Source organism: Pelmatolapia mariae, linkage group LG15 (genome assembly GCF_036321145.2).
Source record: "Pelmatolapia mariae isolate MD_Pm_ZW linkage group LG15, Pm_UMD_F_2, whole genome shotgun sequence".
In the NCBI taxonomy this organism is placed as follows: Eukaryota; Metazoa; Chordata; class Actinopteri; order Cichliformes; family Cichlidae; genus Pelmatolapia; species Pelmatolapia mariae.
The window spans coordinates 30,212,471-30,226,304 of NC_086240.1; the positions used below are offsets into that span (position 1 = coordinate 30,212,471).

Consider the following 13,834-nt stretch of genomic DNA (forward strand, 5'->3'; position numbering starts at 1 on the left):
TTTCTTCTCGCGAGAAGAGGAACGTCAGCATGGCGGTGCTCCTTGAAACGACTCTGGGCGATATTGTGATCGATTTGTTTACAGACGAAAGGCCTAAAAGTAAGAATACAAAAATTCTTACTCTTGGTGGTAGCTAATTTCTGTAAGCGGCTGCTGGTTGAGTCACTCACTGGGACGTTAAACTACAAAATTGATGGTTGCTAGCTACCGTCGTTAGCATGTTTGCTTCATATTCGTTTTAGTTAACATTAGCCGGTGTTGTCAAAGTTACCCATACATCGTGTTGCTATAATTACTCTGTTAATAAAGACTTAGTTAATTATAATTACTGTGGCTTAACTTGGACTCTGTGTTCTTTTTCCAGCTTGCTTAAACTTTCTGAAGTTATGCAAGATAAAATACTACAACTACTGCCTCATCCACAATGTGCAGGTAAAGCGAAATGTCCTGAATAAACTTTATGTGGTAGTGAATGGTTCAAATTTGGTTTTCTTTGGGAAACCTCAAGCGACCCAGAGTACAGTATGTAGTAATAGCGGAAGTTTGGTGTAAGTGGTGTTGCATTTGGACCCAGTAACAAGTTAATATAGCAGAATTTAAATTCAATTGAAACTGCACTGTTGCCATAATGGCAAACCAGCATGTAGACGTTACCGTGCAAGAAAGGAAGGCTGGTGTTTCTACTGCTAAGTTTGTTCCCATGCGTTCAGACTAGTTGATTAACCTAGATTTTAATTTCCTTTTAGTACTTCCTTGCTTGTTAGCCACAACTTTCTTGAGACAGATAGTCCTCAGAACTTTATCCATGTTCCCTGGCTCACCTTTATCAGCAGGACAAGTCTCTAAATACTCCCAAACAGTTTACTAGTTACACTTGTCTAGCACCTGGATGGTCGTGCATGCAAGTACGTCTCAGTTTTTCTACATGATAAGCAAATGTTGTTCTTGTAAATTGAAGAATTTTTTTTTTCTGTGAAATTACAGAAAACAAGGTTCTGGTAGCTCATTAACGAGGCTATCCTGTAATTACTTTCTATAGCAGATAATGAATAAAACAGGAACTTTTCTGTCATTTAAATGTCTAACTGCCAGTTAGTTACTTTGGTGTAGCATGAATGGCCATGGGGAAGGTCTTTGTAAGCAGGATAAATACAGTTAAAAGTCCACAATTTATGCCCCCCTTCACATTTTCCAAAGCCAGATCGTATATTTGACACCCCTGCACTAGAGAGATCATATCTTGGCAGGTTTGAGAAAACCTCAGTGTTCCCTTGGATGAGCTGGAGTTAGTGGCCGAGGAGTGGGAGGTCTGGGTTTCTCTGCTGCCCATGCAACCCCAATAAGCAGTAGATGGATGGATGGATCACTGGAAGCCTGAACGTCAGAATATAATTTCATATTAGATTTGTATTTGATATTGTAAAATTAAATGAGAAAAATGTAGTAGCTAAAGTTTTAAAATAACTGGAGTAATTTCATTTCTCATTCCGTTGAGAGTCACCTGTGCGTACTCCAGGTATTGCCGCTATAAAGAGACACATGCAGCAGTTTGTCAGTTAGATTATTTCATTCAGACAGCCGTTATTTTATCTTCTTCTTGATTTAGTTGTGCTGCCACTGCGTAAAGCAAACCCATTGTCAGGGTTTTAATGCTGCTGGACCACTGGGCGTTTGCCTTTGGATGTCGCCTGCCAATTTTTATTCATATATTTAATCCTATGTAGACTTTACAGATGTCAAAAGTTTCTACTGAAATCTTCTCCATATTTTTTCAGACTCTAATGAAGATTCTGCACTTTTTCTGTCTTTTTCTTCACGTTATATGTGTAACATGTCATAACTCTTCATCTTCTTTCCAGAGAGACTTCATCATGCAGGCTGGAGATCCTACTGGCACAGGTCGTGGAGGAGAATCTGTGTATAGGTGAGTTTTATCCGTCTTTTAGGAGAGTAGCAGATTGAGGATGTTGGCCAAAAAATGAAGATGCTCTCCATTGTGTCTTATTAGCAAACTGTATGGGGACCAGGCACGCTTTTTTGATCTGGAGAAAATGCCACGCATTAAACACAAGAAGAAGGGGACGGTGTCCATGGTGAACAATGGAAATGATCAGCACGGCTCTCAGGTGAATGAGATGAGCACCCAGTGTTGAGCGCTTTCAAACCAGTAACCACAGAAAAAATACATTATTATTCATCCCCTGTTGGTTAGGCCAGATTAGATGATCTATAAACATATTCAACATTCATACAGAAATCATAGATCTGTATGTAATATATATTATAAATACATTTTAAATAATATTTTGGAAGATTGTTTAACATGAGATGCTGTATCTAGAGGTATGTTTCTTCCTAGTTTCTAATTACCACTGGCGAGAACCTAGACTATCTGGATGGAGTTCATACAGTGTTTGGGGAAGTGACTGAGGGCATGGACGTCCTGAACAAAATCAATGAGGCCTTTGTTGACAAGGATTTTGTCCCATTCCAAGATATCAGGCGAGTCAAGACAAACTGTATTGCACTTGTTTTATCAACTTGAGGAATAATGTTAATGCTGCGTTCATTATCACTTTAATAAAAAAACCTCAGGGCATATTATTATTATTATTATTATTATTATTATTATTATTATTATTATTATTACATTTTGCTGTAGGATAAACCACACAGTGATCCTGGACGACCCGTTCGATGATCCTCCTGACCTACCGGTGCCTGACCGATCGCCTGAGCCCACCAAGGAGCAGCTGGATGTGAGTATAGGGCCGCAGCTTCAATTAGATAGATGTTCATAGCAAGATCATAAAGCTAAGATAAAAAAGATATCTATCTCATATTTGCGATTCTAATTTTAACAAGCTTAAAAGTCAAACACCTTCTTTAACACATCCTGAACTCTCTTAGGCAGCTTGCTTGTTAAAGTTGTTTAAAAGAATATTGATCTTGATGGACATTCAGTGCTCTGTTTTGGATGTTGGCTGCCTTCTCTGTCAAGATGACCCCACACTGCCCTGCGGAGTCCAATCCATGACTGATAGTGTTCTGTTGTGTGTTTTTCTATCTAGGTATGCTTCGACTGCAATGGCAGTGAGTTTGACATCATTGTAATGCTGAAAAATTAAGCTGTTGCCAGTCAGATCCTTTCCAGATGGTTTTTCAGAATCGAACGATACTTTGTTGCGTTCATAATTCGATCAGTTTTGACAAGATCCCCATCACCACTGGCTGAAACGTAACCCCAAACCACGACAGAGCCTTTGCCATGTTTTACAGATGGCTGTAAGCACATGCTTTCTGAATTGTGTAGAAGTAGTACTTGTACACACTGCAGTAAAAGAAGCAGCCAATATGCAAAAAACACTTTGAACAATCGTCAGAAAGCCAGGAGAACTATTGCTCAAAACCACTTTAAAAATTAGGTCTGGCACCTTGGAAGCAAAATCTAAAGAAATTAGCATGACTTCTGTACAGTACCGTAAGTAAATGTTTCTGCCATGGCTGTGCAGAGTGGCCGTATTGGTGCAGATGAAGTGGTCGATGATACAGATGGGAAAGGAGCCGAGGAACTGGAGGAGAAGCTGAAGGAGAAAGAGGCCAAGACTCAGGCTATCCTGTTGGAGATGGTAAGATAAGGAAACCTGCTCTCAGCTTTATGTTGAAGTGTGTGTGTGAGAGAGTTTACGTGTAAGAAGATGCAAAAAATAAATACTCAAGCTCTTCTATTGTAAATCCATCCAGGTGGGCGACCTCCCTGATGCAGATGTGAAGCCTCCAGAAAACGTGCTGTTTGTGTGCAAGCTGAACCCAGTGACCACAGATGAGGACCTGGAAATCATTTTTTCTCGCTTTGGATGCATAAAAAGGTGACGCTTCACTCCAAGTACTACAAAGTATCTTGTTTTCCAGTTATTTCTATTTATTACATTTTGCCTTGGTTCTATATTGTCTTCTTCAAATAATCCTTTGTTCTGTGTAGCTGTGAGATCATCAGAGACTGGAAAACTGGAGATTCCCTCTGTTATGCTTTTATAGAGTTTGAAAAGGTAAGTGTGTGTATACTGCAGTGATGACAGTTTAAAGAAAAAGTTCAGGATTTAAGGAAACACTTTTTTCCTCTATAATAATTACATAATCAGTGCATTATGTTTACTGTATTTATAGTTTTTAGAGATATCGTGATGATCTGTTTTGGTGTCATGAGCTTGAGCCAGGGCACGGTTAGCCTGGTTAGCTTAGTAATTAACATGTCCCTAGTGACATGTTTGTGTGTACACATTTGGCATTTCAGTTTGCATGACAAAACCAGTATATCTTTAACAGTCTCCCATGTTTCACTGTCCTTTGTGTGATACATATGTGCAGAATGGGGAAGGATATCTATCAGTATCAATAGAGTAAATACAATAAATTTAGTGAAAGTGATAGATGGGAAAACCCTGGTCAGGAGTAATGGAAATCAGTCATGTTCTTATAGTGACATGTTGTTATCATGCTGTGCCTCAGTGGAGTCGGCATCATAGAGAAGTGAGAACTAAACACATGATATAATACTGTGTTTATCATGAAGGTGCTGTCAGCCTGCTGTACATTGTGAAAATAAAAACCATAGAACTTTGATTTTGTGGAATTTGCCCCAGGTTATGACTGGTAATGACTTATAGCTATTAAAAGGGCAACTTCCCTGTGGTAAACTCGTAAATCTACACCATCACAAGATAACGAGGAACACAATCATGGACTATTAGTTTTTTCACTGACTATGGTGAATTATTGATTGAGTGCACTTGGCCTCAGAACATCCCAACACCTGCATGTACACCGCTGGAGCTTTCAGAGGCGTTTCAATCATGTTTCATTTAAAAAAACAAAAAAAACAAAACAGGTTCAAATTATTTGGGTTAGCATTCGTCCACAAGAAGGCAAAACAATGCAAGGCAGTGCATAGCTAATTGTAGAGTCACATATATTGCAACATAAGCGTGTCTTTAAAAAGATCTACAAGCATATGGATTGCAAATGAAACAATCAAAAGAATTATGTTAAATTACATCAAATGTATATTTGAAACTTATAAAAAACTTACTGCTATAAAAATATGGAACAGCAGTTATCTTCCTCAGTGTAAATAATGATCAAGCGATCAGTAGGGTTCCTCTGACGTTCACTCAGTGGGATGGTTTCTTCCTGTTAAAAGGGATATTTTTCTTCCCACTGTCACCAGTGGGATAATCACACAAGTGCTTGCTTGTGTGATTATTGAGGTTTCTTTCTAATATTGTTAGGTCTTTATCTAACTATATTAAGAGACTTGAGCCCACACTACTTGGGTAGAATATATATTTTTTTACTTTTACCGTTTTATCCTGTTTTTTATCACCAGTAAATTCATTACAACAAAATATTTCCAAACAGGTCTTCAGGTCTGCACTCACTGGAGCAGAGTTGAATTGTGAGCTCTGCCGTTAATACCGCTTCTCTGGTTAATGAACTATTCCAGGCCTAAATCTATCCTCTGCTAGGTTTAAGCAGCAGGGAAATATTTGGCTCATCTGTAAAACTCAAGGCACGTGCAAAAGTATGCGGATCTTAATAGGCGGGAAACACCAAATTAAACAGACAGGGACACCTGCACTACACCTACATAGTAGGAACAAAGCTGGCACAAAGGAAGGTTGCTGCTGAACGTGGACGAGTCAGATTAGATCTGGAGTCTTTGCTATGAAATGAATTCATGTAATTTTGATACCACACAATCAGATTTTGGAGACATGAGCAGGAAGTCACCAAACAGATGAAAGGTGTGCTGCAGCACAACATAGATACCTTTCTGTGTGCTAAATTTGAAAGTGATGAGGTTTTTAAAACCGTTTCATTGTAGCAGAGGAAATGACACGGGTCAGGTTAATTTACATTAACTATCAAATTTCATGCTAGAAGGCTAGTTTGTATAGTATAGGTACACTACGTACACCAAACTCTTTTGCCTTCATTATTAAAATTAATAAGTAACAAATCTTTAATTGTATTGTATTTTATTTATAATTTACTGGGAAGTTTATCACCAGCTGTTGAGACCTTTATGTGGATCAGCTTATATGTAAGAAGACATAATGGGACATGCAGCAATAGAAATCCAGGATGCTTCTTGATTCAAGCATGTTAGCAAATTACATACAGTACTACATCTGGGCCCTGTTGTGATCTGTAATTCAATTTGACACCCCAGCTGTTATTGCTAATGTATGTACTTATACTGTACTGTTACCATTAATTTATACAAATATAAAATGGCTTAAAGGTTAGAACCAAAAAGTGTTTTTATAAAAGCAAAAAACAAATGCAGGTCTGTGTTGTTTACTTCAGTTGTTCAGCTGATGTCCATTTATATGTTCCCTAATTCTTGATTTCTGATTAATGGAAGTTTAAATATTCATTGGTAGTGCTACATGGTGTTGAAATGGGACAAAAAAGCAGGTGCAGTGAATAATTAAACCATTAGAGGGTGATGGTTAGTTTGTTACAGATTAAATGTGTCACACTTTTTACCATTGGCAGTAACATGATTTAAAAAATATGAGGAAATATGAAAAGCTGTTCTTGTATAGGACAATGGAATACGAGTCCCAGCCAAGGGTTTTTCCCTTATGATTAGCAGAGAGGTTTCGTGCCATGTAATCTCTGTCAGTAGGGAGGATACCTTTGCCTATCATTCTTATTTAAGGAGTTTGGCACTTAATGTCAAATTCTCCTCAAGGTCTTTTCTTCTTCTCGGATATCTGATAGTAGGCACTGATAATGGTTCTTATTGGAAAACCTTGCTGTTGTTTAGAGGGTTTCTTACTGTTTGCTTAGTTCATTAATGTTCAGAACATCTGTTTTTTCTTTTCTTATTTTTGGAAAAGCAGATTTTTGCTTTTTAAAAGCTGAAAATGATCACAAATATTGTAAAGAATAATAGATTATTTATCATTTTTAGTCAAATATCTACAGATTACTGCTGTCTTTTGGTTTCAGTTTCCAGTAACTTAACGTTTTATCAAAACTCCATCTTGATTCTTGTTTCACATGATTGATGACGCATTAATTCCTGCATGACTGTCAACGACATGCACAGATGTTTTTGGACTATGCATATTGAAGCTTTAGCATTAGTGGTTTGCTCTTGCATGTATTTTGGAGCCAGACGTGTCCGTATTTAGGCCAAAACGTATTAACAGCTTACGCTAGCTAGCTTGGTTATCAAGTTGCATCTATATATTAGGGTGTCTGTTTACATTCAGTGCACACAATATAAAATACTAAAAGTTCAGTCACCAAAACTGAACCACAAACCTTTTATACCACTTGAATCACCCAATGAGATGCTTTGTCAGATAAATTCATTGATAATGCTACAACAGCACAAACACACTGGAGAAGACGAGTTCAGAATTAGCAGAGGTGGCTTAATTTCTACAGAAACGCCCACTGCAAAGCTGTTATGAAACTGAAAACTGTCTATAGAGGCCAAGATGATTTTTGTACCAAATAGCATTACTGCAGTCTGTGGAGAATAACTTGCTTTTGAAGTCAGCCTCAAGAGGCCATAAGAAGAACTACAGTTTTTGTCACTTCGGTGCTGGTGGACGTTGCCGTTTGGTCTGCACATGCAAACATCCTGGTGGGAGGGGGTCTTCAGTTTAATGTGTGTTATATAACCTAGATTATAATGTTGAGCAAAGTAATCAGGACTACAACTTTTACCATTATCGAGCAGCTTTTCTACCAGTTTTTTTTTTTGTTTTTAACTGAAGAAGCTTCTCGGATGAGAGGTGAAATGTCTTCAAGCAACTTAAAGAAGTCCAGACGCTTTTCTTTCCAAGCTCCTTAGATTTACTGTGGGGTTTTTTTCTCCACAGCAAGAAGACTGTGAGAAAGCTTACTTCAAAATGGACAACGTGCTCATTGATGACAGACGCATTCATGTAGACTTCAGTCAATCAGTTGCAAAGATCAAATGGAAAGGGAAAGGTAATGAAGCTGAAGGCTTTGTGGTTTGCATGTTAGTTTATGTTGTTTAAAGTGCACCAGTTACACCAAAGTTTTTGTCATTAGTGGTGTTGTTCTCCCTTTGTGTTACCACACCTTTTCATTAGCTGTGACCTTCACTGCTTTCTCCGTTTCCTAGGGGGGAAATACACTAAAGACGACTTCAAAGCTTATGAGAAGGATGTAGAGAATCGATCCAAACTGGCTCTCAAGGATCAGGTGAAGCCAAAACAAGAGTATCCTTTTGCGTCAATAGGCTGGGATTGAGTTTTCCAGTTTTTCCACTTCGTGCCACAACATATCATTCTGCAGTACATGCCAGCTGCTGTGTGCTTTTTTTTTTTTTTTTTCCTTTTCTTTTCCCGGTTTGAGTTGGCAGAGCTTTCAGAACTGTCTCAACTTCCTGGAGATTTCCATAACTCAGGTAAAAGTTCCAAGTACAACCTGATAATCGAGGAAGAAGAGGAGGCTCCGAGTCATCGGCACTCTGAGAAGAAACATAAAGAGAAGAGGCACCATCATCATTCAGATGATGAGGACAGCAGGAAGTCCAAAAAGCGCAAGGTAATAGTCAGTCCATGACATGACATAACATCTTTTTTCTTTGCTCGCTGATTGTTCAGTAAGAATTGTTTTAGAAATGTTTTTAATTCTGTTAGTGATGCACCTAAAGACATGCGAGCCACTTCATTAGGTACGCCTTTTAACTGTCCAGTAACACAAATATTTATCTTTGTGTTATTTAATTATGTTCTAATCACACAACAGCAACTTAATGCATTTAGACATTAACAAGATGACCTACTGAAGTTCAAACTGAGCATTAGAATGGGAATTGTTAAAGTGACTTTGAATGTGGCAAATGGGCTTGTCTGAATATTTCAGAAACTGCTGGTCTACTGGGATGTTTCCACAAAATAGTCTCTAGGGTTTACTGAGAATGTTCCAAAAAACAGAGAGTATACATTGATCACAGAAGTAACCTTTTGGGATTTACTTATCTGGATGACTGAGCATGCATCGAGACATATACACTGATATGCAGTTGTCTGTGTAAAAATGCCTTGTTGGTGTCAAAGGTCAGAAGACAATGGCAACACTCCATTTTTCCACTTATTTAACAGGGTAACACATGGTAATGAACATCGGTATACCAAACACATAAAGTGTAATCATGTCAGATCATCGGAAAACTGCTCATTTACAACTGCAGTCTTGGAGCAGGTTGCATTAAACTTTATAATAAACAAAAAACCATAGAGATATATGGCAAAAACAAAAAGCATGAATAGACAAATGAGTTAAAAGTGGTCACAGATGTGGTTTGCCAGTGTTTAGGATAAGCTTTTAACAGTATGTGGAGTGCTCCTTTATTGCCACTGTTAAACTATTCTAATATTTAGTTCCCTTTACTGACAGCACAGTTTGTCCACGTGCAGTGCCCTTATAGGTGTCGTGCTGTTTGAGAAAAATATGCTAGTATCAAAGTATCACTTCCAGTCAGGCAGGTGCTCATTTCAGAATCAAACCGAGGTAACTGTGAGTCACTAGTCCTGAATTTTGAATATTTGACTTTCTGCGGGGTGGGGACAGGATGCTGTCCTGTGGCAACCTACATAACTCTGGTTTTGGCATCTTTGATCATCATCTGTGAAGGATCACGGTCCTACACAGTCCCGGTCATAGTTTCTTTTCTTTTTTTTGTTTTCCTTTGTTTTAAAGAGTAGCAGAGCGGTTCATGTTAAAGTAAAGCATATCTTCTTTAGCTAGGGATTAAACCATCTTAACCCAGTGGTAAAGAGAGTTAGTCATACTAGCTGCTGTATTTTGTATCATTATAGAAATATAAATTTCACACAGCAGATGAAGGTATTACGTGTTCCAAGTGTTATCATCAGTACTTGTGCTGATAACACTTGGAGTAGTAAAAGAATATTACCATGAAACGGAGGCAGAGGCAGATGCGTGCCTCTACATGAGGTGACACTTCACCTTTATTAAAGACTAACTGGATCGTTTTAATTAACATACAGTTATTATCATGTTATTTCTTGTGCACATATAACTGCTTTAACCTGGTATGGGTTCTGACTTTTTCAAAAAGAAAACAGACACTCTGATATATCAGTGATGAAAGTAATTGCTCAAGAAAATAGTTGCACATCTCCCACTCACTCAACCAAAGTACCTCCAATAAGTTGATTTCTACTTATAGAAAGGGTGGGCTACATGGATTATAAATAGTCAGTCTATATTGTTATACACAGTAAATATATTAATATTTAGAAAAGTCTTCTAAAGGAGTTTAGAAGCTTGTAATCACAGGCTCTACTGCCCATGTCACATCCAGCTAACATAATAACAATGCAGGAGATGTGTAAGAGAGTAAGCAGCAGTCAGGTCCTGAAAATGTGATGCACTTGTTTAACTGATGATCAGACGATTCGAGCACCTCTGTAACAGCAGAGGTTTTGGTTGTGTGTGGGGCTGAAGTGTTCAAGAGAGTGTTATCACCGCACCACAGAGGAAAGATATCGGTAAAGGTTTTAGAGAAGCAAGTCTGGGAAAGGTTATAAGGTCATTCCCAACAATTTGATTTCCACCATGGACAATAAGATGGATTATTCACAAGTGGAAAAGACAGTTGCCAGTGATTCAGAGATTAGACCTCCCAGCAATGCTCTGAGAAACTGTAAAAAACACAAGAGGTACATCTCATTATACGAGCCTCAGATAACATGTTAAAGGTCAAAGATCATTACAGTTCACTTGGCAAAAGACTGAACCAGTATGGATTATTTACATCAGGGGTGTCCAACTCCAGGCCTCAAGGTCCTGTAGGTTTTAAATGCGTCCTTGAACCAATACAGTTGATTTAAATGGCTAATTTACCTCCTCAACATGTCTTGACGTTCTCCAGAGGCCTGATAATGAACTAATCATTTGATTCAGGTGTGTTGACCCAGGGACAACACACCTGCAGGACACCAACCCTTGAGGCCTGGAGTTGGACATCCCTGATTTAGGGTCTGAAATTATACTGTGTTCATTGAGTTATTTCCTTTGTTATACAGAGCTGCAATCGCAGTGCATCACTGAGCCCTATTTAATCTAGGTCTATACACACAACACACACAGTCGTATATAAATATTTGACAGAAATGTTCAATCTTCCTCGTTAGGTGATGGGCTACTGTCAGTTAGAACCGTCCCTGAGTGTGTTTTACAGCGTCTGTGTTTACAGGCGAGGAGTTACCTGGCTGGCTGCCTAATTAGGTTATGAAGTGATCGACTCCATTGTTTACACACTGACCTTTGATATCTGGAGTTTCCTCGTTTCCATTAAAACCATCTGTCAGTGTGTAGCCCAGCACATTGTGGACAGTCTGTTAATTGTGTTAAAAACCGTTTGTTCTCATTTCTGCAATGACTCCACAAAAACATATGTGTCACATGTTCAGCTGCATCATATGGAATTTAATAGTCAGCATGTTTTTCACAGATGGTATCAGATGTCAAGATAGCCCCAGCTTATCATGTGATGTGTTTCCTTGTTTCTTTGGTTAATTATACATTTGCCCAGTCAGTATTTACTTTAATTATTCTGCTAAGATCTTCATTTCTAGGCTCTTTTGCCTAGAAAAGAGCCTAGTGTATCACCACCTCCACAGGGAAAAGAATGGAATAGATTGGTTGTTTTTATTTTTTACAACTTTGGATGTGGAGTGAAACCAGTCGGGACAGAATTCATTGCAATATTTATATCATTTATATCATTGTATTTGTGTAACTGCTCTACTCATGTTTAAGTATAGCAGTAAATACTAACACTCAAACATTTATGGTCATTTTTAAAAGAAAAGAAATACACTGTTGTTTTTGTAATGTGACATTGATCAGTCATGTTGTAAATATACATTTTTACAGCATGACTTGCAATTTTTTTGGCTCTTGAACTTGTGTCTAATGTATAATAGTGTCAGACAATATGTGGATCTTTCAGTCATGTCATAAATAGCCTCAGTGTATGTAAAAGGTTAACTTAAAGGTCATATTAAAGGGATTTTTCTGGATCAGCAGGAGTCCTTGCAGGACTTCCTGCCCACCGACAGTAAATAATTAGTCGTTTACTTTATTTGAGAGGAGCCTCTGCATTTTCCTGTTATGTCTGAACTTTGGATAAACAAAAACAGCTCGTGCATGAATAAATCCAGCCCTACCTGAAAAACAAAGACAAAATAAGATTCTTGGAAAATATTTTCCCGAGTGCCTGAGAAACACTCATTTCCCAGAGATGCATTGGGTCCGAGGGGAACGTAACAACTTTTACCTTGTAAAAGCGAAACATGAAATTTGTTCCTGTGCGTTATCTGTCAGGTCTCATCTTGTGTCATTCCTTTTGACTGATCCTTGTTCTCAGGCTTACAAGTTGAACATAACTCTTGGTTGACAGACGTCATTTTCAGTTACTGCAAATTTATTTCCTGCATGACACACGCCTTCAGAATCTCCTGAAACTGAAACAGTTTATGAGCTGATTGCTAGCCTAGCAGCATTAAGGCTGCAAACCACCCTCAGGATGCTTTGTTCAACACACTGGAAACCGGGTAATAATAGAGCTAATAATTATTGTTCCATACGTATGCAAATCCTACAATTGTGTACTGATGAAAATATATTAAATACTAGTAACCAAAAGACAGAAGAGAAAATTTTTTTGTAGCTTTCTCTTTATGGACTTAAAGACAAGCTGCTTTACTGAACATACTCTGCCTCTCCTTCTTTTCCAGGACAGTGAGGAGGGCAGGCGGGACAGAAAGGGAGGCCGCCAGCGTTCACGCTCGCGATCTCGCTCCAGAGACAGGGACCACAAACACAGCAAGTCCCGGGTCAAACATGGGAAAGACGGGCACGATAAAGGCCACAGGGACAGGAGCCGCAGTCGCTCTCCCAAGAGGTCCAAGGACAAGGAGAGGAGTAGATACAGATGAGGGAGGACAGAGGACGAATGAGATATGTATTTGGACCACAGCCACTGAACTGTGGTCATCATGAAATGTCTGAATATTCATCATCTTAAACTTCCTCTTAAATCACTTTATCTTGACTTTTAGAGAACTAGTCGGGTGATTATCAGGTTTTTGTCACGTCGTCTAGATCGGCACTAAGAAATGTTTTTTATATGTGCATTAAAAGTTCACTGTAACGAGGTTTTTATTTGATCACTTCTTTCACTTCATTTGAATGCCGTGACAGATGTCACCGAATAAGTGTTGTTTACTTCCTTTCCTTGAACCCCACACATTTTTTAGAACAAAAGTGGTAGATGATTAATATCCAACCTTCAACTTTCTGACTGCGCGGTCTTTTACATTTAGAAAATGTCAACATGGAAAATTGCTGGGTGGTGTAATCAGACTGCTGAGGGAATTCACTGGTGTCTCCCTCCACCCACCTCCTAGATCTGGAGTCATACCGTAGCTCAAAATGCCACTCAGTTGCCATCAATTAAAAGCCCGCAAGGGGAATATTTTAGGTATTATCATTGTGGTCTTAGGTTAATATAGGTTACTAATGAAAAGAAGATGAAAGGATAAAAGCAAATGCTGAAATAAAAACGTCATGACTGTAAGCTGATTTTAGACCTGTTGATGTGCCACGAGGTTTGTTTGTAACTGTGGACAGGTGGCAGGTGGCTACCACAGACTAAAATTTGACCCCACACAAAGCTGCATGGCGTTGCTGTGGTTAGCGCTGCACCACAAGAAGGTTCCTGCTTCTAACCCTGGCTGCAGCCTTT

General features: G+C 38.6%; 1 protein-coding gene across 1 annotated transcript; it reads left to right on the forward strand.

The window, feature by feature from the left end:
* The first annotated feature begins 4 nt into the window (after nt 1-4).
* Nucleotides 5-13,243, forward strand: ppil4 (peptidylprolyl isomerase (cyclophilin)-like 4). Its single transcript, XM_063496447.1, has 13 exons — nt 5-99; nt 365-432; nt 1,860-1,924; nt 2,009-2,126; nt 2,360-2,502; nt 2,663-2,759; nt 3,513-3,629; nt 3,745-3,869; nt 3,983-4,049; nt 7,905-8,016; nt 8,174-8,270; nt 8,466-8,598; nt 12,825-13,243. Exons 1-13 carry the CDS (start codon nt 30-32, stop codon nt 13,023-13,025), a joined length of 1,413 nt encoding a protein of 470 aa, XP_063352517.1. The 5' UTR covers nt 5-29; the 3' UTR covers nt 13,026-13,243.
* The last annotated feature ends 591 nt before the right edge of the window (nt 13,244-13,834 follow it).

Excerpts from the sequence above, each read along its gene's own strand:
- ppil4 (XM_063496447.1), top strand. The coding sequence starts at position 30 with ATGGCGGTGCTCCTTGAAACGACTCTGGGCGATATTGTGATCGATTTG. Across the intron at positions 4,050-7,904 it reads CTTTTATAGAGTTTGAAAAG|CAAGAAGACTGTGAGAAAGC; the intron begins GTAAGTGTGTGT and ends TTTTCTCCACAG. Across the intron at positions 8,271-8,465 it reads CAGGTGAAGCCAAAACAAGA|TTCCAAGTACAACCTGATAA; the intron begins GTATCCTTTTGC and ends CTCAGGTAAAAG.